The 20,228-nt window shown below is 44.1% G+C and overlaps 1 protein-coding gene across 1 annotated transcript in view; it reads right to left on the bottom strand.

The window, feature by feature from the left end:
* TM9SF4 (transmembrane 9 superfamily member 4) overlaps nt 1-18,374 on the bottom strand; it is a 56,833-nt gene extending 38,459 nt beyond the window's left edge. The window contains exon 1 of the mRNA XM_010352774.2: nt 18,125-18,374. Within this exon, the coding sequence (XP_010351076.1) occupies nt 18,125-18,139 (15 nt within the window). The 5' untranslated portion in view covers nt 18,140-18,374. The remainder of the gene's footprint in view (nt 1-18,124) is intronic.
* Nucleotides 18,375-20,228: the final 1,854 nt, after the last annotated feature.

The raw sequence follows: 20,228 nt of genomic DNA, 5'->3' as shown, positions 1-20,228 counted from the left end.
CTTGGTACGCTGCATGCACTTGGTACGCCCTAAATTTTATTTCAAAAGAGAAAAGAAATGCAGAATCTCGGGCCCTACCTTAGAACTAGTGAATCAGAACCTGCATTTCAGCAAGTTCCCTGAGTTAAAGTTTAAGCAGCACTGCTCTAGGTAAGCCTAAAGTGCAGTCAGGATCAAAAACCACTGCTTAGGTAGAAGAGTCTATCCCAGACGATACACACCTCTCAGAAGGGATGTAGTGGTCTGTATTTCTCTTTGACTAGATTTAAAACTGCATCTTGACAACCAATACTGCGATGGCTGTCATTTGCTAGGGAAAGCACTGAGCCTGGGGTCCCAAAATAAGGCCAGGGAGTTATACCCTCCCCTCAGCTGTGCAGCACTGGGCAATCAACTTCAACTTTGCTGGGCTGTGTCCTCATTTACTAGGATGGATTCATGTGGTAGAAGTGGAGCTCAAAAAAGAACATGGATTTGAAAACATTTAATAACCAGTAAGCCACAACCCTTATATGTAAGTATGATTATCATTCTTTCTTGCTCATCAATAACCTGTGCTCTGAATGTCTCCTCCTAAGAAGCTGGACACCGGACCTTTTTGTCTCATCTGATATGTGATTTGAAACCAGTGCAGGATCACAATCTCCTCTGGTTATCAAGCCAATTAAGTCTAAGCAGTTACCACAGTTCTACCTTCTTTTGAAACAGAATCCTCCAGATTTAGTTGAGAGACACCACCCTAGGGAACTCAAGGGCTCTCTGAGAAGCTCAGGTTGCAGAGGAATGAAAAGCAAATCCTGAAAGACTTTAATACACTTTTGTTCCAGTCTCAAACCAATGGAGCAAGTACACACATAAAAAACAAAAACAAAAAGACACAGCAAGAATGCCCTAACAGGAAAACAACACCAAAAAACAACAAGAAGGCAGAGTCACTGAGCACCTTCTAAGTATAAGGCACGGTGATAGACCTGGTTCCTTCTTTCCACTTACTGCTTACCAAATCCCTGTGCCCTGCTAGGCACTGACAAACATTGATTTGTGGTATCCTCACAACTACAGGTACCTGGAGATTTCGGTCACCATTTTGCAGACGGTGTTAATCTGAGACCCAGAGACCCAGAGGTTAAGTAACTTGCCCAAGGTCACCCAGCCAGAACGTGGAGGAACAAGGATGCTCTTTTCAGGCAGGTGAATTGCATTACAAATGAGGAGACTGGAAGATGATGTTCATAACAACGGCAGCTAACATTTATTGGATGCTGATTATGTGCTAAGCACAGTTCTAGGTTCTTTCCATGGAATAATTCAATGAAAACAATCCTACGAGGTGGGGACTCTTGTTCCCATTTCACAGATGAGGAAACTGAGAGTCAGACGGGCTCTCAGGATTGGCATTGAACAGTATTAGGATTAAACAGGATTTAGCCTGGTTGAGCCCAAAGCCCATGTTCAAACCAGTACAGAAATTAGTTCACAGGCCAGGTGCGGTGGCTCACGCCTGCAATCCAAGCACTTTGGGAGGCCAAGGTGGGCAGATCACCTGAGGTCAGGAGTTCGAGACCAGCCTAGCTAGCATGGTGAAACCCCGTCTCTACTAAAAACACAAACATTAGCTGAGTGTGGTAGCAGGCGCCTGTAATTCCAGCTACTCAGGAGGCTGAGGCAGGAGAATCGCTTGAACCCGGGAGGCAGAGGCTGCAGTGAGCCGAGATCGCACCATTACACTCCAGCCTGGGGGACAAGAGCGCAACTTTGTCTTAAAAAAAAAAGAAAAAAGAAATTAGTTTAACTACTTATTGAGTACCTACTGTGTGTCAGGCACTGTGCCAGCCTCACAGCATACATGCCCACAAGGAGCTTTCAGGCAGGTCAGGGGACACAGACGAGCCATCAGCCAATCACAACACTAGGTCCCAGATGCTCTCAGTAGGTTAAGAGGCTAAGAGCAATACGTTGAGAATACATGGGAGCAGCAATATACCCAGGCTTGGGGCAGGGAAGGAGCGCAAACCTAAGAACTCAAGTCTACCCTGAAACCTGAAGGGAGGGGAGAGGAAAGAGAGAAGGGTTCCAGAAAGAGCACAACACAGACGCAAAGGCCTGGTGGCAACTCTGACTTTTTGGCAGGTAATGTATAGGCTGGCGCTTCTTAAAGTTTAACGTGCATTTAAATAACTTGGTGACCTTGTTAAAATGCAGATTCTGATTCAGAAGGTCTGGGTAGGGCCTGAGACTCTGCATTTCTCACAAGCTACTAGGTGATGACGACACTTTTGGTTCACGGATGATCCTACGAGCAGCAAGTGTTGGGCTCTGTTCTCAGCGCAGGGAGGAGACTCAGGAATTTTAAGCAGAAAAGGAATAAATCATATCTGCAGTTTTAAAGGTTACTCTGGCTTGTGTGTGTGTGTGTGTGTGTGTGTGTGTGTCTGTGTGTGTGTGTGAAAGGGGGGCTGTGTGGAGCACATTTCTGCTTTGGAGACGTAGTAATATCCAGTCCTAGATTTGACATTTAATAAGGATAAATGAAATAATCTAGCCCTGTGCGATGGCTCATGCCTATAATCCCAGCACTCTGGGAGGCAGAGGTGGGTGGATTGCTTGAGCCCAGGAGTTTGAGACTAGCTTTGGCAACATGCTGAAACCCCATCTCTACCCAAAATACAAAAAGTTGGCTGGACATGGTGGCATGTGCCTGTGGCCCCAGCTACTGGGGAGGCTGAGATGGAAAGGATCACCTGAGTCAGTGAGCCATGATCACACCACTGCACTCCAGCCTGGGTGACAGAGCAAAACTGTGTCTCAAAAAAAAAAAAAAAAAGGAAAAGAAAAGAAAAAGGAGAAATCACCTATAAATTCTCGGTCAAATGTGAAGAGAAGCAGCAGCCAGGTACAGAAGTGGAATGACATGGCATGCAGTGGTGAAACTTGAGCATGTATGGAAATTACCAGGAGGGATTACTAAAACACCTGGGTCTGGGGCAGGGCCTGAGAATGTGCACTTCTAGCAAGTTCCCAGAAGATGCTGCTGCTCTTGAAATCACACTTTGAAAACCACTGGTGTACTGGAAAGAGCACAGGCTTTGAGGACCATACAGACATGAATTCAAACCCCAAACCTACCACTTTCTAGCTGTGTGACTTTGGGTAAATTTTTATAACTCTTTTGAGTCTTGGGTTCTTACCTGTAAATGAGAAAAATACTACTAACCTCATGGTAGGGTGATAGTGGTAAAGATTAAATAAAGTTCATAGAGCACTTGGCACATAGTAGGTGCTTCATAAGGCAGGGTGGCCTTGTTTTGGGTTGTACAAGAAAGCAGAACCAAGGAGGACACTGCAAGGGAGATGCAGCGGGCCCACTCTAAGGGCTCTTCTAACAGGAGAGCTATGCAACCGTCACCATGAGCTGAGTGATCATGGGAGGAGGTGGCAGAGGAGGTCTCTGCCCTGATGAACAGGGTGAATCAGAGGTCTCACGACCTCCCTTGAAGTTGAAGCGCAAGAAGTTAACAATTCCCTTGAGAATATTCAACACTGTATCAACCAAAGTAACCTAAAAGTAAAACAAAACAAGGCAAAGTTCCATTCCAAGTTGGGTTTGATGGGGTTAAAAAGACAGTTTTTAGGGCTGGGTGTGGTGGCTCACACCTATAATCCCAGCATTTTGAGAGGCCAAGGAGGGTGGATCACCTGAGGTCAGGAGTTTGAGACCAGCCTGACCAAGATGGTGAAATCCCGTCTCTACTAAATACACAAAAATTAGCCAGGCATGGTGGCACACGCCTGTAATCCCAACTACTTGGGAGGCTGAGGGAGGAGAATTGCTTGAACCTGGGAGGTGGAGGTTGCAGTGAACTGATCGTGCCACTGCACTCCAGTCTGGGCGACAGAGTGAGACTTCATCTCAAAAAAAAAAAAAAAGTTTTTAAAAAAACTTCAGAGGTCATATAATCCAGGAGGTCAGAGAGGGAAAGTAACAGGCCCATGGTCACACAGCAAGTTATCTGCAAAGTGACATAAGTCCAGCTCCCCCCAAAACTAGCACAGCCAAGTGAATAGAGGTCTGTCACCAGGCTGGGAGCCATGCTTAGGGACAGTTTGAGGTTACGATTAGAGGTGTTCAAGAAGAACTGTATTGCCACAGATGAACTGCTTATTCTTCTCCTTTGACCATCCCTCTCCAATTCTTTTCCTCTGATTGTTCGTCTCCCTTGTCTCTCCCCCAATGCAATGCCTTTCTTTTAACAAACCATTGCAATCAATTTGGTATTTGTCCTTTACTTTGGGGTGATTTTGAAAAGAGGAATAGTTTTTTCGAAAAGGCAGACTAGTTTTACTAAACATTAAAATGTAGAGCTACCCAGGCCAGTCATGGTGGCTCACACCAGCAATCCCAGCACTTTGGCAGGAGAATCACTTGAGGACAGATGGGAGTTTGAGAACAGCCTGGACAAAGTAGTGAGACCCTGTCTCTACAAAATTATTTAAAAATTAGTTGGGTATGGTGAAGTGGGCTTGCAGACCTAGCTACTTGGGAGGCTGAGGCAGGAGGATTGCTTGAGTTCAGGAGTTTGAGGATGCAGTGAGCTATGATGGTGCCACTGCACTCTAGCGTAGATGACAGAGGGAGACCCTATCTCTTTAAAAAAAAAAAAATTGTATATATGAGAGAATACGTGAGCTAGAGAGCTATCCAAAGTGTTTGTTACTGGTGGAAAGAACATAAAGACTTATAAGTATAATTAAATAGAAGTACTAGAAGAAAATATGGATATGCTTTTAAATAATCTTCGTGGAAAGTTTCCAAAGAATAAAGCAAAATCCAGAAGGTATAAAGAAAAAGGATAAATAAATGCATAAAGAAAGAAAATGAAAAAAAATACACCAAAGAGAAAGAAAAAGACAGTTTAGGTAAAAACATTTAACATACTTGATCAAGAACTACCTTCTTCAATATACAAGGACACTCAAAAACCAATAAAGGACAAATAATCCAAAAGAAATATGAATGGGCAGTTAAAAAAAAAGCTCAAATGGCCAAACACAAAAAGATGCTCAGCATCATTCATAATTTAAAAGCTGTAGGTCAAAATAATGACATCTCATTTTTTTGCTTAACAGAGTTTTAAAGCTTTAAAAAGTATGATTAGCCTAGATGTAGGTAAACTGGTACAGTCTTTAGGGAGGGTAATTTAGCGATACATACTTAAATAGAAGGTAGAACTGTTACTGAAGGACTGCCAACATAAACTATTATGCAGGAAAAAAAAAAAAGAGGCACAGCAGGTTTATGTAGTTTATGTATAGCCTTTTTTCACTTGTCCAAATAAATTTTTAAAAAACCATGTACTAAGGCCAGGTGAAGACATCACAAGAAAAGGAAAAGGAAACTACAGACAACTATCCTGTGTGTTCATGATGATGATGAACAGATGAAAAAATTCTTTTTTTTTTTTTGAGACGGAGTCTTGCTCTGTCGCCCAGGCTGGAATGCAGTGGCCGGATCTCAGCTCACTGCAAGCTCCGCCTCCCGGGTTTACGCCATTCTCCTGCCTCAGCCTCCCGAGTAGCTGGGACTACAGGCGCCCACCACCTCGCCCGGCTAGTTTTTTGTATTTTTTAGTAGAGACGGGGTTTCGTCTTGTTAGCCAGGATGGTCTCGATCTCCTGACCTTGTGATCCGCCCGTCTCGGCCTCCCAAAGTTCTGGGATTACAGGCATGAGCCACTGTGCCTGGCCTTTTTTTTTTTTTTTTTTTTTTGAGACAGAGTCTCGCTCGGTCACCCAGGCTGAAGTGCAGTGGCAAAATCTTGGCTCACTGCAAGCTCCGCCTCCCGGGTTCACGCCATTCTCCTGCCTCAGCCTCCTGAGTAGTTTGGACTACAGGCGCCCGCCACCACGCTCGGCTAATTTTTTTTGTATTTTTAGTAGAGACGGGGTTTCATCATGTTAGCCAGGATGGTTTCGATCTCCTGACCTCGTGATCCACCCACCTCGGCCTCCCAAAGTGCTGGGATTACAGGTGTGAGCCGCTGCACCGGGCCTGAAAAAATTCTTAACAAAATATTAGAAAATTGAATCTACGTTTATACATCACGACCAAGTGGTGTTTATCCTAAGTTGGCTTAATATTTGAAAATCAATTAATATACCAGATAAACAGAATAAAGGACAAAAACCATATGACATCATAATGGATGCAGAAAAAGCCGTTGACAAAATCCAACATATTCATCATTAAAACTCTCAACAAATTAGGACTAGAAGGGAACTTCCTCAATCAGATAAAGGGTAGCTATGAAAAATCCACAGCCAACATCACACTCAGTAGTGAAAAACTGAATTATTTCCCCTAAGATCAGGAACAAGGCAAGGATGCTGACTCTTGTCATTTCCATTCAACACTATACTATAAGCCACTGCACTAAAGCAAATACATTAATAATTAAGGGCATCCCTGAAGAAGCATACAGGAAAAAATTAAAAGAAATAAGCAAAAAGTGCTTTTAGTTACGGATCACATGATTGTGTATCTAGAAAATCCTAAGGAATACACAAAACAACTACTAGAACTAATAAACAAGTTGAGCAAGATCAGACTACAAGATCAATATAGAAAAATTAATTGTATTTCCACATACTAGCCAACAACAATCCAAAACTAAAACTTAAAAAAAAAAAAAAAAAAAGCTCCACTTAGTATAAAAAGAATAAAACATTTAGGAATATATATTTTTAAAAGGACTTGTATATTGAAAATTCTGAAATTGCTGAGAAATGAACGAAGATAATTGGGGAGATATTCCATGTTCACGGACTAGAAGACTCAATATTGTCAGCATGTCAGTTCTCCCCAAATTTATCTACAGATTCACTGCAATCCTTATCAAAATTCCAGCAGGTTTTTCTGTAGAAACTGACAAGCTGATTCTAACATTTATATGGAAATACAAAGGATCCAGAACATCTAAAACAACCTTAAAAACATAATTGGAGGACTTATACTACATAATTTCTAAACACATTATAAAGTTACAATATCAAGACAGTGTGGCAAGAATATGCATAAAGATCAGTGGAACATAAAAGTCTAGAAATAAATATTTACATTTATAGTAAACTGATTTTCAACAAAGCTGACAAGGCAAATTCAATAGAGAAACAATCAGTCTTTTCAAAACATAGTGCTTGGACCACTGGGTAGCCATATGCACATGGAACCTCAGAACATACACACAAAAATTAAGTTAAAATGGATCACAGAACTAAACAAAAAAGCTACAACTAAAAAGCCTCTAGATGGAAAAATAAGAAATCATTGTGATCTTGGGTTAGGCAAAGATGTCTTAGATACAACACCAAAACCAGAATCCATTAAAAAAAATTAAATTAAATTTCATAAAAAATTAAAAACTTTTACACTTCCAAAGATACCACTAAGAAAATGGAAAGATGGGCCAGAGACTAGGTGAAAATTCTCTGCAAATCACGTATCTGATAAGGAACTTATATCCAGAATATACAAAGAAGCCTTAAAACTTAATAAGAAAATGACAATCCAATTTAAAAATGGACAAGAGATTTGTACAGAAATTCACCAAAGAAGATATATGAATGACAAAGATATGTAATATCGTTTGTCAATAGGGAAATGCAAACCAAAATCACAGTGAGGTACCACCACACACCCACGAGAATCTGCCTGCCTCGGCCTCCCAAAGTTCTGGGATTACAGGCATGAGCCACCGCGCCCAGCCCTAATTTTTGTATTTTTAATAGAGACTGGGTATCACCATGTTGCCCAGGATGGTCTTGAACTCCTGGGCTCAAGCGATCCACCTGCCTCAGCTTCCAAAAGTGCTGAGATTACAATCATGAGCCACCACACCTGGCCAAATAAACCTCTTTTCTTTATAAATTACTCAGCCTCGGGTATTCCTTTATGAGCAACACAGTCTCCCAAAGTGCTGTGATTACAGGTGTGAGCCACTGCGCCTGATCTATTTTGTAGCTTTTTAAAGATTGACAAATAAAAATTGAGTATATTTATGGTAGGCATACAACATAATGTTTTGATACTTTTATAGCTTTTTAATACATTTTTCCACGTACATGGATCACTCTTACTCAAAATAAATACATTTATGGGCACAGTAGCTCACGATTGTAATCCTAGCACTTTGTGAGGCCGAGGCAGGTGGATCGCTTCAGCCCAGGAGTTTGTGACCAGCCTGAGCAAAACCTCATCTCTACAAAGAATACAAAAAATTAATGAGGAATGGTGGTGCTTGCCTGTAGTCACAGCTACTCCGGAGGCGGAGATGGGAGATCTCTTGAGCCTGGAAGGTGGAGGTTGCAGTGAGGAGAAATCACACCACTGCCTTCCAGCTTGAGCAAGAGTGTGACCTTGTCTCAAAAAAATAAAATAAATAAAATGAAATAAATACATTTAGGCTGGGCATAGTAGCTAACGTCTATAATTATGTCAGAGGATTACCTGAGCCCAGGAGTCCGATGGCTGAAGTTAGAGTGAGCTATGATTCCACCACTGCATTCCAACTTGGGTGACAGGGTGAGACCCTGTCTCTAAAAAAATTAAAAAATTAAAAATAAAGACAAATACTCATTTATATTTTAAGAAGCGAAGGAAATGGGTTGCCTCTGAAAATACCTGGATGAGTTCCACAGAAGATGTGCAGAAAGTGGGCTGCAGAGGGGGTTCTGGCACCAGGTTTGTGGGTAAGCAGACAGATTAGCAATTTTTAATCTTGGGGAGGGTGTCACAAATCCCTCTGAGAAACTTACAAAGCTACAGATACTGCTCTTGGAAAAAATATTCCAATACACAGAGAATCAAGGACTAGAAGTTCATGGGTCTCTGGTAAAAACCCCTGGATACTGTTCCAACTTTTTGTGATTCTATGACTTCATCACCTCCTATACTCCTGAAGCCTGATAAGAGAATGTTTGGTCTGCTGTTCTTTTCTGTAAGGAAGTAGCAAAGTACCTGCTTCTTATGAAATTCCTTTAAATCTTCTTTTAATTTTTTTTTTTTTTTGAGACGGAGTGTCACTCTGTCGCCCAGGCTGGAGTGCAGTGGCCGGATCTCAGCTCACTGTAAGCTCCGCCTCCCGGGTTTACGCCATTCTCCTGCCTCAGTCTCCCGAGTAGCTGGGACTACAGGCGCCCGCCACCTCACCCGGCTAGTTTTTTGTATTTTTTAGTAGAGACGGGATTTCACCATGTTAGCCAGGATGGTCTCGATCTCCTGACCTCGTGATACGCTGGTCTCGGCCTCCCAAAGTGCTGGGATTACAGGCTTGAGCCAACGTGCCTGGCCTTAGTGTAATTGATCGCCTCATTAACTCCCATGTGAGGTTCAGTCTGAAAAGTCAATTAAATATTTAGTAAATCATCTTCTGCGTGTTCAGAGCCATGCGAGGAGTCCTAAGAGATGTGAACCAGCCCATTCAACGTCATTTTGCTTTTGCTACTTGGTTTGCAAGTCATGAGACCGCAAAGGCAGCATATCAAGCAATAAGGTGATGGCAATCTAGAAGCCTTTTGTACTGTAATCTAACACGCCATCACTGGCAAAGATACAGGTGACCTGGAATCTTATAAAGCTCAAGAGAACCAAGAATCAAGGTCTTTCCCTCCCCATCTGTTTTATTCTTGGGGGTGGGGTGGGTTGGGCACTCAGAAATATCTCCCCCAAACAGCTGTCTAATGAAGGGCTGCTAGGACTCAAAAGTACCCCAAACTACTCCAAATTCACCCCACCCAGTTTGAAAGGTGTGAACAACTAACATTTTCCAAAGAAAACAGGAAGTTTCCCTGAGAACTAAAAATTATTTCATTCACTCGCATTTCTCTGTAACCAGAAGTTAACCTTTTCCGGAGCCCTCTGCCTTGCAATCTCCTTTCCCATAAATAGCATCAACTAGCAGCAATACATCTGGTCAATCTGAACAGCCTTTCTCGTTCCTGTTCCATGCCTTTCCTACCGCAAAAGCAGCATTTTCCTTAAAAATAGACTAGATTCTTTTACTTTCTAAAAGACAGTCACTTTTTTTCTTTTTTGAGACAGAGTCTAACTCTGTTGCCCAGGCTGGAGTGCAGTGGTGCGATCTTGGCTCACTGCAACTTCTACCTCCTGGGTTCAAGTGATTCTCCTACCTCAGCATCCTGAGTAGCTGGGATGACAGGTGCCTGCCACCAGACCCAGCAAATTTTTTGTATTTTTGTAGAGATGGGGTTTCGCCATGTTGGCCAGGCTGGTCTTGAGCTCCTGACCTCAAGTGACCCACCCCGCCCTCGGCATTTCCCAAAGTGCTGGGATTACAGGTGTGAGCCACTGTGCCTGGCGACAGTCACCATTTTGAGGCTATGTCAGTAACTGCTCCCTCAGATTAAGCAATAAAAAAAAAAAAAAAAAAAAAAAAAAAAAAAAAAGACAGAAAAAGGAAAAAGAGAGAGAAAAAAAAAAAAAAGAAAAAGGCTTTGGGCACAGTTTGCCAACAGTTAACTGAAGTCAATTACCCAGTCAGTTAAAGCGTACCAAGAATCCAACCGCATGTGAATGAAGGCTAATGACAGCTAGAGACTACTTACTAAGCAGGCCCAGGGAACTAAAGAACTCACAGAGCAAGAAAACAAACAAACAAACAAAAAACAAATTAGCCACAGGAAACTGAAAATGTAGCCTTTATTTCAGAGCCCACAGAAACAGAGTAGCTGTTGAACAGAGACACATGAAAGACTCAAAGCTGTAATTTGGGGGTAGGAAAAACGTACAGCAGGCTGCGGAAGTCCAGGTGAAACTAACAACCACCCTCACAAAGCAACAGGCAACCAGACTTCAACCTTGACGCCAGAAAGTGCAGAAACGTACTGCTCTCCTGTCTCCACCTCGGGTATTTATAAAAGAACTCTCTACTAAAAAATACAAAAAACTAGCCGGGCGAGGTGGTGGCGCCTGTAGTCCCAGCTACTCGGGAGGCTGAGGCAGGAGAATGGCGGGAACCCGGGAGGCGGAGCTTGCAGTGAGCTGAGATCCGGCCACTGCACTCCAGCCTGGGTGACAGAGCAAGACTCCGTCTCAAAAAAAAAAAAGAACTCTCAGCTAGCCCAAGCAGCAGGCTTAGATAGCTCACCTCAGGAAGACTTCAAGCCTTGGAGTAAAGTTACAGAGCATCCTCTTTGTGCTAGCACTTTCATCTCATAGTTCATTTAATCATCACAACAACCCCTTGAGAATATCATCCTTGTTTAAAAAATAAGAAGATTAAAAAGTTCTGGAGACGGATGGTGCTAACAGCTGTATACGTGTGAATGTACTTAATGCCACTGAACTGCACACTTAAAAACGCTTAAAGTGGGCCAGTCATGGTGGCTCATGCCTGTCATCCCAGCACTTTGGGAGGCTGAGGCAGGTGGATCACCCACGGTCAGGAGTTCGAGACCAGCCTGGCCAACATGGTGAAACCCTCTCTCTACAAAAAATACAAAAATTAGCCAGGCGTGGTGGCACATGCCTGTAATCCCAGCTACTTGGGAGGCTGAGGCAAGAGAATTGCTCAAACCTAGGAGACGGAGGTTGCAGTGAGCTGAGATCGCACCATTGCACTCCAGCCTGGGCAACAGAGTGAGACTCTGTCTCAAAAAAAAAAAAAAAAAAAAAAAAGCTTAAAGTGGTAGATTTTGTTATTACCACAATAAAAAATTTTGAATATAAGGTAATTGAGGCTTAAAAGGGCAAACAGTTTTCCCAAAATCATATAACCAACCAGTCCAAAGTCACAAAAGTAATCACAGTGTCAGAGCTGGGAGGCTAGCCCATATTCTCGGACCAAGCATAAGACCAGGATTTCAAACCCTGGGAGGTCTGTCGGTTTAATGCATCAGGCATAGGTGAGAAACCATGTTAGGAAGGGAGAGAAGGAAGCAATGAAAAGGAATGAGATGGAACTGAGAAGTCCTGGGTGTCCCCATCCATGCCCCATTTGGGAAACTCTAGTGTCAGCAAACGGTTCAGGGATCAAAGCAGGCTTGAAGGTGGTAGATGGCTCCTATTATTCATCTGTGGCCAGATGGCTTTCCTCATCCTGGGTTCTTCCCACCTTCTTGCCAGTGCCCAGAGATCAAAACTCAACCTTCTCCAACATTCTGTGACCTGCTTCTTTAATGCCAAGATCAAAGAGAGACGTTTGTCCAAGTTGTAAAACAGAAACCAAGAGGCAACTTAATGTGATCCCAACCTCCTCTGTACTTCCTGAGGGGGGTTAAGGGCATTCCTTTAAAGGGACCCCCGGAGAAACACATTTAACGAAGGCCCGATGTCAGCACCTCGGTTCCAAGGACACAGTAGCTCCTGCAGAACATGAGCCAGGTGGGGAAACCTGGGTGATAAGACAGACAGCACAACCAACACAACAGCTTGGAAAGATCACAGGGACCATCATCATGGAAAAAACAAGATCAGTCTGATTTTATAGGCATATTAGCAAAACTCACCTTAAATGCAAGTATTCCAAACTACAAAATTTTCAACTTGGAATCTGGAAATCATCAAGTCCAAACCTTAATTTCACACATGTCATATGTGGAAAACAGACTAACAAAGCTAAAGTCATTTGCCCCAGGCCACACAATGCATCAATGGCAGCACTGGGACCAAGCCCAGGCTGCTGGCTCCTGCTCCAGTGTTCCTTCTTCAATCAGCTCATGTCCTCCTATACAGGGGGTCCACAGGAAACAGCCACTTCCTGCACACAAGACTGATGGCACAGCTCAGGCTCCTGGCCTTCTGTTCCAGGACTCTATCATCCAACCTGATTAGCACCACATTCCACCATTAAAAACAGCTTTAGCCTGGCACAGTGACTCACGCCTGTAATCCCAGCACTTTGGGAGGTCAAGACGGGAGGATTGCTTGAGGCCAGGAGAGTGCAAGGCTAGCCTGGGCAACATAGCAAGACCCCATCTCTAGGAAAAATAAAATTAAAAAATTAGCTGGATGTGGTGCGTGCCTGTAGTCCCAGCTACTCAGGAGGCTAAGGCAGGATGATCGCCTGAGCCCAGGAGGCGGAGACTGCAGTGAACTATGATCGTGCCACTGCACTCCAGCCTGGATGACAGAGTGAGATCCTGTCTCAAATAATAATAAAAAACAAACAAAACCAGTTTCTGGGCCTTTGACTGGGGCTGGAGGGACTACTGGCATTGGCTCCATTAGCACAAAGGAATCTTGATGTCATTTATTCCATTCCTCTGTTTCTGGACTGGATCAAACCCAAGTAACCGCAAAACAGTGTGAACTGATGCAGCAATTACACCCCTATACGCCCAAGGAAACTGAACGTTATGTTCACACAAGAACTTACACCTGAATGTTCACAGCAGCATTATACCTAACGGCCAAAGAGTGAAAACAATCCCAATGTCCATCAACTGATGAATGATAAACAAGCTGTGGTACATCCATACAAGGGAAGATTCAGCCATAAAAAGGGATGCGGCACTACTGATACATGATACAACATGAACAAACTTTGAAAATATTATGCTAATGGCCGGGCGCGGTGGCTCAAGCCTGTAATCCCAGCACTTTGGGAGGCCGAGACGGGCGGATCACGAGGTCAGGAGATCGAGACCATCCTGGCGAACACGGTGAAACCTCGTCTCTACTAAAAAATACAAAAAACTAGCCGGGTGAGGTGGCGGGCGCCTGTAGTCCCAGCTACTCGGGAGGCTGAGGCAGGAGAATGGCGTAAACCCGGGAGGCGGAGCTTGCAGTGAGCTGAGATCTGGCCACTGCACCCCAGCCTGGGCGACAGAGCGAGACTCCGTCTCAAAAAAAAAAAAAAAAAAAAAAAAAAAAAGAGAAAATATTATGCTAAGAAGCCAGACACAAAAGATCACATATTATATAATTATCTTTGTATGAAATGTCCATAATAGGCAAATCCATAGGGATAGAAGGTAAATTAGTAGTTGCCTAGGGCTGTGGGGAGGGAAGAGTAGGGAGACTCTCTTTTGGGGGTGAGGAAATGTTCTGAATTACACAATGGTGATAACCATCACATTTAGTGTATGCACAACCTATGAAAACACTAAAACTCACTAAATTATATACTTTAAAGGGGTGAATTTTATGGCATATGAATTATATCTATAAAAAAGATTATAATAAAAACCAAAACAGTATGAACAATGATGTGAGAGAAGTACAGAGTTTTATTCTCCAAGCTGAAGTTTTTAGACTCCTGAGACATCTAGAAATGTCCTCCATGGACATTTCCCAAGTTCCAGTGAAATAATATTCCCAAGAACCGTTTTCCATAAAGAGTGAGACATGAGCCCACCTCTCAGTTCAGACCTAGCTAGATCAACACTGTATCCTGTAACTTCACAGAGTAGTCTAAATCTAAGGATGGAAGAAGACAGGAAAATCAAAGAGAACTTCAGTTTATACCAGCTATCTTTTATGGAGGGAGAAGTCTTCCCCTGCAGGTTCAGGAAACACCCTCTATACTAACATCGTTCTGGGAGATGGCAGCCCAACGCTTGGGGAAGAAGAGCCATTCACCAAGGAGAGAGGGAAAGGCTCACATGCCACTGCACTTGCACCCACAACCCTAACTTTCAAAACAAAGGACAAACCAAAAACCCCGCTGTTCCCACAGCCACTGAATCCACTAGTTCAGTTCCTCTTTGGCTGTATGACTCACCTCAGAGACCCATACACTCCCAAGCAGATCTACCGCACCCCTCACCCCCCCACCAACGGTTATGAAATGAGGGTGTGTATGAGGGAGTGGGGACTATTCTGACTTCTGTGTAATGAAGTGCTGACACAGATCAAACTCAACCCTGTGACTCCACTTTGCCCCTTATTCACATACCCCCGTAATAAATTTGCTTCCACACCTTTTCACTATTGCCCCAGATATGAAGTTTCTCCATATGCACCCTTTAAACTGGCCTCTGTGGGTCACTGCATACATTACACATTCAGTTTCTTTAAATCAGTTACTGTTTTCAGTACAGTACTCCTGCATGGCACAACAAACGCTAAATCACCGTACTTTCAGGGTTTTGTTGGTGGTGGTTTTTTGTTTTGTTTTGTTTTTGTGAGACAGGGTCTCACTCTTGCCGCCCAGGCTGGAGTGCAGTGACACGATCTTGGCTCACTGTAGCCTCCACCTCCTGAGTTCAAGCGATTCTCGTGCCTCAGCCTCCCGAGTAGCTGGGATTACAGGTGCGTGCCACCATACCCGGCTAATTTTTGTATTTTTAGTAGACAGGGTTTCGCCATGTCGGCCAGGCTGGTGTTGAACTCCTGGCCTCAAGTGATTCACCTGCTTCAGCCTCCCAAAGTGCTGAGATTACAGGCGTGAGCCACTGCTCCCGGCCTGTTGTCATTTCTTAAGACAGGGTCTCGCTCTGTTGCCAAAGCTGGAGTGCAGTGCTGTGATCAGGGCTCACTGTATCCTTGGTACTGACCTCCCAGGTTCAAGTGATCCTCCCACCTCAGCCCCCGAAGTAGCTAGTACTACAGGTGCACACCACCAAGCCCAGCTAATTTTTTCCTTTTGTATTTTTTTTTTTTTTTTTTTTGTAGAGATGGGGTTTTGCCATGTTGTCCAAGCTGGTCTCAAACTCCCGAGCTCAAGCGATCTCCCCGTTTTGGTCTCCCAGAATTATGGGATTACAGGTTGAGTCACTGTGCTGGGCAAAATCTCCGTCCTTTCCACTGTGCTTAGACTAAAATCCAAATTCCTTTCCACAGCCTCTGTGCCAACTGAGAACAAGCTGGCTCCCTTCAAGTACTGTCCTCAAGGGGATGGGAAGGGGAAGCAGCCTAATACAACACTCTATTTGAAAATGCAATCGACCGTCAACAAAATGTAGACTGCAGTCCATCCCAATTCCAGGCATGCTTCTCTAAACAGTTGCTCTTGCTTCCCTCCAGTTTCATCTTGTATCATTCTCTCCTACCCTAACCCTCACCATGCTTCGGCTCCTCCAGCCTTCTGTGTGTTCCTCAAAAACACCAAGCTCCCTCCCACCTCAGCCCCTTACACTTGCCATTTCCTTTGCTTGGAACATTCTTTGAATGGCTGGTTCCTTCTTGTTAATTATGTTTCAACTCAAGTCACCTCCTCTGAGAAGACTTCTTTCTGGCCACTCAATCCAAAGTAGTTGTGTCATCCAGTCACCCCAATCACTATCACTCCATTTTGCTGTCCTCACGGCATTTACTGGTGACGTTATTTTGTTCATGTATTTACTTGTTCACTGCCTGTCTCCTCAAACTAGAAAGGCTCCACAAGTGTAGGGACCTTGACCCTCTAATTCACAACTACACCCCTAGTTCATGGAACAGAATCGGTACTCAAATATTTGCTGACTAAATAGACGTGTACCACATATATGTATGGCTAACTTATAACCTCTTAAAAATCTCTGACCAAGGCAGGGATTTCCCAGTGCAGTGCTGTAAATACTACTTTATTCACTTTATTCAATGTTTTCCTTATAGCAAGAGAGGGTGTGATTTCCTGTTAAGTTCTCACACCATCTTTGTTCTGAATGTGCACCAGAATATATATACATACATATATATATACAAGTTTCAATATACTACTTTGAGGATTTGCTCCATTCGTGGTTCAGCCTGAAGTCTGAAACCACACCAGGTAAGGTCATGAAATCTTTTTACGTGACCTCTGAAGTTCTAAATAAGGAATCCCTCATTAAACAAAAGATAAGTTCTCAGTCAGCTAAGAGAAGGAGGGAAAACTGCTACCAGTCAATAATATATCCCTGTTTGGAGAAAACCAACACCAAATTATTTAAGCCAGAATCTTCCTTTGCTAAAATCAAATGTGCTTTTCTCTGAGCCTTCCTTGTCATTCACTCCCAGGATGAAATTATCTGCTGACGAAGCAGTATGCAGGAAGCTCCAGAAAATCATTCTGAACTAAGTGACTTCAATTTTAGTTTTGGTCTCTTGACGAGCAGAATTTGAACTAAACTTTTGGAAGAAGGGCCAGTCCTTCAAAGATTTACTTCCAGGGTTCTGCATCAGGAGCCCGCAAGCTCTGACCCAACTTCCAAGTATGGCTCTTTTACCTCCACCCTCATCCACACAGACTTCATCCCAACATATAGCTTCATCATAATGAGCCTTCATCCCTAACGAGCTGTGTGGCCATGTTGGGGAATGGGAAGGACAGCAGTGAGGTGGTGCTATTAGTGTTTTTCAAAACGTAGTTCACAGACCGCCTCCACCATAATCACTGGAGTGCTTACAAAAGGGCAGATTCCTGGGCATCACCTGGCCCTATGGAATTAGAATCTTTGGGAGAGGGGCTGCTCAGGAAACTGCATTTTTAGCACGCCTCCTCCTGCACACCCCGAGATTCTTTTGCACAGTAAAGTTTGAGAACCAACAGGGTAAAAGGTCCCTAGGAGAGGGGCATGGAGTTGACTGAGGGAAGACGGGAGGCGTGGGGAAGCGTCTAGGGATGAAAGATGGGGGTGGGGTAGGTGAGGGCAAGCTCTGGGGTAGTGGCAGTCAAGAGGAGTGCGCGATGGGGACAGCTATGAGTGTAAGTGAGGACAGGGCTCTGAAAAGGATCTGAGGCAGCGCTTGGGCTGGGAGGGTGGTCAGAGGGGAGGTCACATCCGCGGACTGGTTAGGATAGTGGGGAGGCGGGGAGAGCAGGGTCTGGACGTGACGAGGAGGAGCAAGGATGAGAATAACAGGGGCGGGGGTCTTCAGAGGGGTCAGGACTGGGAGGTGAAAACTGGAAAATGGGGCTCACAGTGGGCGGAGACCAAAAGTAGAATGGGAACCGGCGAAGGTAGCAGCCGAAGTCTCTCTCCCAAACGGCGCCTCCCCCAAAACTTGGGGCCTTGACAAGCCTGACTGCAGGGGCAGGGCCGGGGAGGTGGATCTCGGGGGAGACCAGCCCAGTCAGAGGCAGCCCTCAGGCCTGAGTCAGGGGTCCCGGAGGTGGCTCAGGGTCAGGCATGGGGTGCTGGAAGATCCTGGGATACCCCGGAGGGCCCCGCTCCAGCTCCCGCTCCCGGAGTCTCCTTCACTCACCATCGCCGTCGCCATCTTGGATCCACGTGTCGCCGTAATGACGTCAGCGGAAGTGGTGCTCCCAGGTTACGGAGTTTAACTCCGTAAGGTGGTCGCCTAGCTTCAACCGCACTTGTGGTAGCGGTCAGCACAGGGTAAAAGGAGTCTTAGCTCCTGCTTGACAGTCTGGTCTGGGAAAGTAAGGTCATTGATTAGTTGAAGAGAGAGAACGGTGTAACTATGGAAGCCATATTAGCTCCTGGCAGAAACTGAGCCTCCCCTATCCCCGCTGCATTGTGGGTAATGGGGGTGTGTGAAAATGCGCTCGTGCTCTCAGCGCCATCTTTACTACTGGCAGGAAGACCCATTGCCAGGGCTACCTGAGACCTTGATTTGAGGGAGAGGGTGGGCACTCGGGCTCCAACGGCAGTCCGACTCCAAGAACAATTTGTAATTATATATTTAATTATTTGTTTGACTGTCCTATATCCTCTTTAGTAGACTGTAATCCCTATGAGAATAGACCCTGTTTTTTGTTTGTTTGTTTTTTGTTTTAACCTTGCTCTGCCTCATTCCCATCTGTAAAATGGGAAGGGGGTTCATCATAGGCTTGTGATGAGGATTCAGTGACACAATATTACATAGGATGTATTCAATAAATAATTGTCAGTATATGTTTATTATACTCCTTTGGGCTTGTGGTAGGTGCCCAATACACTATTTTTTAAATGAAGGAGTGAAAACCAGCATATTCAGTGGAGGGAGATATCTCTGAATGTGGACGTCATGCACCAGCTTAGTATGTAACTCCAGATAAGTCATGCAATCTTCCTAAGCTTCAGTTTCCAAATCTGTAAAAAAGAGACTCAAAGAATCATGGTATTAAGGTTAGGAAAGAACTCAAAGTTCATTTGGCCCATAGATGTCACTTTAAACTGAATACAGTGCTATCTTAGACTGTTTTAAAAAGCTATTAAAAGAATAATAATGATTAATAATAATCATCAGCAGTTGCTGAGCATTTGGTGTGTGCTGCAGCACTTAGCATTGTGCTAAAACAGTTCATAAGACTCTTTTTATCTAATTCTCGGGGGCAAGGGACAGTTAAACTCTGATCCCCACCTGTGGGCACCACTGTGGTGGATTCTCTGCAGATAGCTGCCATCTGGTTCTGTCCATCCTTGCATGATGAGCATACGGTTTCCCTCCTCAAGAGATAGACTCTGTTTTACCTCCTGTTGAATCTGGCTGGTCATGTCAGTTGCTTTGACTAATAGGATGTGCTACAAGTGATTCTGCCAGTACTGAGCCTAGGCCTTAAGAGGATTGAAAACGCCTGATTCTACCTTCTTAGTTATAAAGAAGTGTAGCTACTCTGCTGGAAAGGCACCTGGAGAGAGAGGGAAGCCCAGCCAACTCCTCAAGACATCCTAGAAACTCCAGCTGAGCACTGTAATAAGCAGTTGAAGTCATCTTGGACATTCCAGCCCCCACTGAGCTACTAGCTGAATGCAGCTACATGAATAACCTCATGAACCCCATGTGGACCAAAAGAACTGCCCAGCTGAGCCCAGCTGTTTTAGAGTGGGGTGGTTTATTATAGATCGTTTCAGGAATAGATCATTGAAACACACACCCATTAACTCTTGTGATCTGCACAACCATCCCGAAGACTGGAAGATTGGCTATTAACCCTAAGGAGGAGGAAGCTTGAGAGACTAGAAGGAATTTGCTGCAGTCTCATATGTTCCAAACTTGGAACCAGTTTTTCTAGAGCTTCGATCCTGAGTGTTTCCCACCATTTCTAGCTGCCTGAAGAAGAATAACTGATAAGGAGCAAAGCTCCATAAATGGCTTATTATTTTTTAGTATTTCCACTTTTTTTTCTTCTCATGCTTTGTATTTTCCCCTAAAGGGCTTTCACATCCCAATCTCTTTTGGTGACATAAGCCAGAATCCTAGAACTAGACTGCCTGGGTTCAGAGCCCATCTCTACCACTCATTAGCTCCATAACATGGGCAAGTTTCTTTTTTTTTTCCCAAAAAAATATTTCTTTTGAGATGGAGTCTCACTGTTTCGCTGGAGTGCAGTGGTGTAATCTCGGCTCACTGCAACCTCTGACTC

Source organism: Rhinopithecus roxellana, chromosome 13 (genome assembly GCF_007565055.1).
Source record: "Rhinopithecus roxellana isolate Shanxi Qingling chromosome 13, ASM756505v1, whole genome shotgun sequence".
Lineage (NCBI taxonomy): Eukaryota > Metazoa > Chordata > Mammalia > Primates > Cercopithecidae > Rhinopithecus > Rhinopithecus roxellana.
This window is presented reverse-complemented; position numbering and strand designations above follow the sequence as displayed.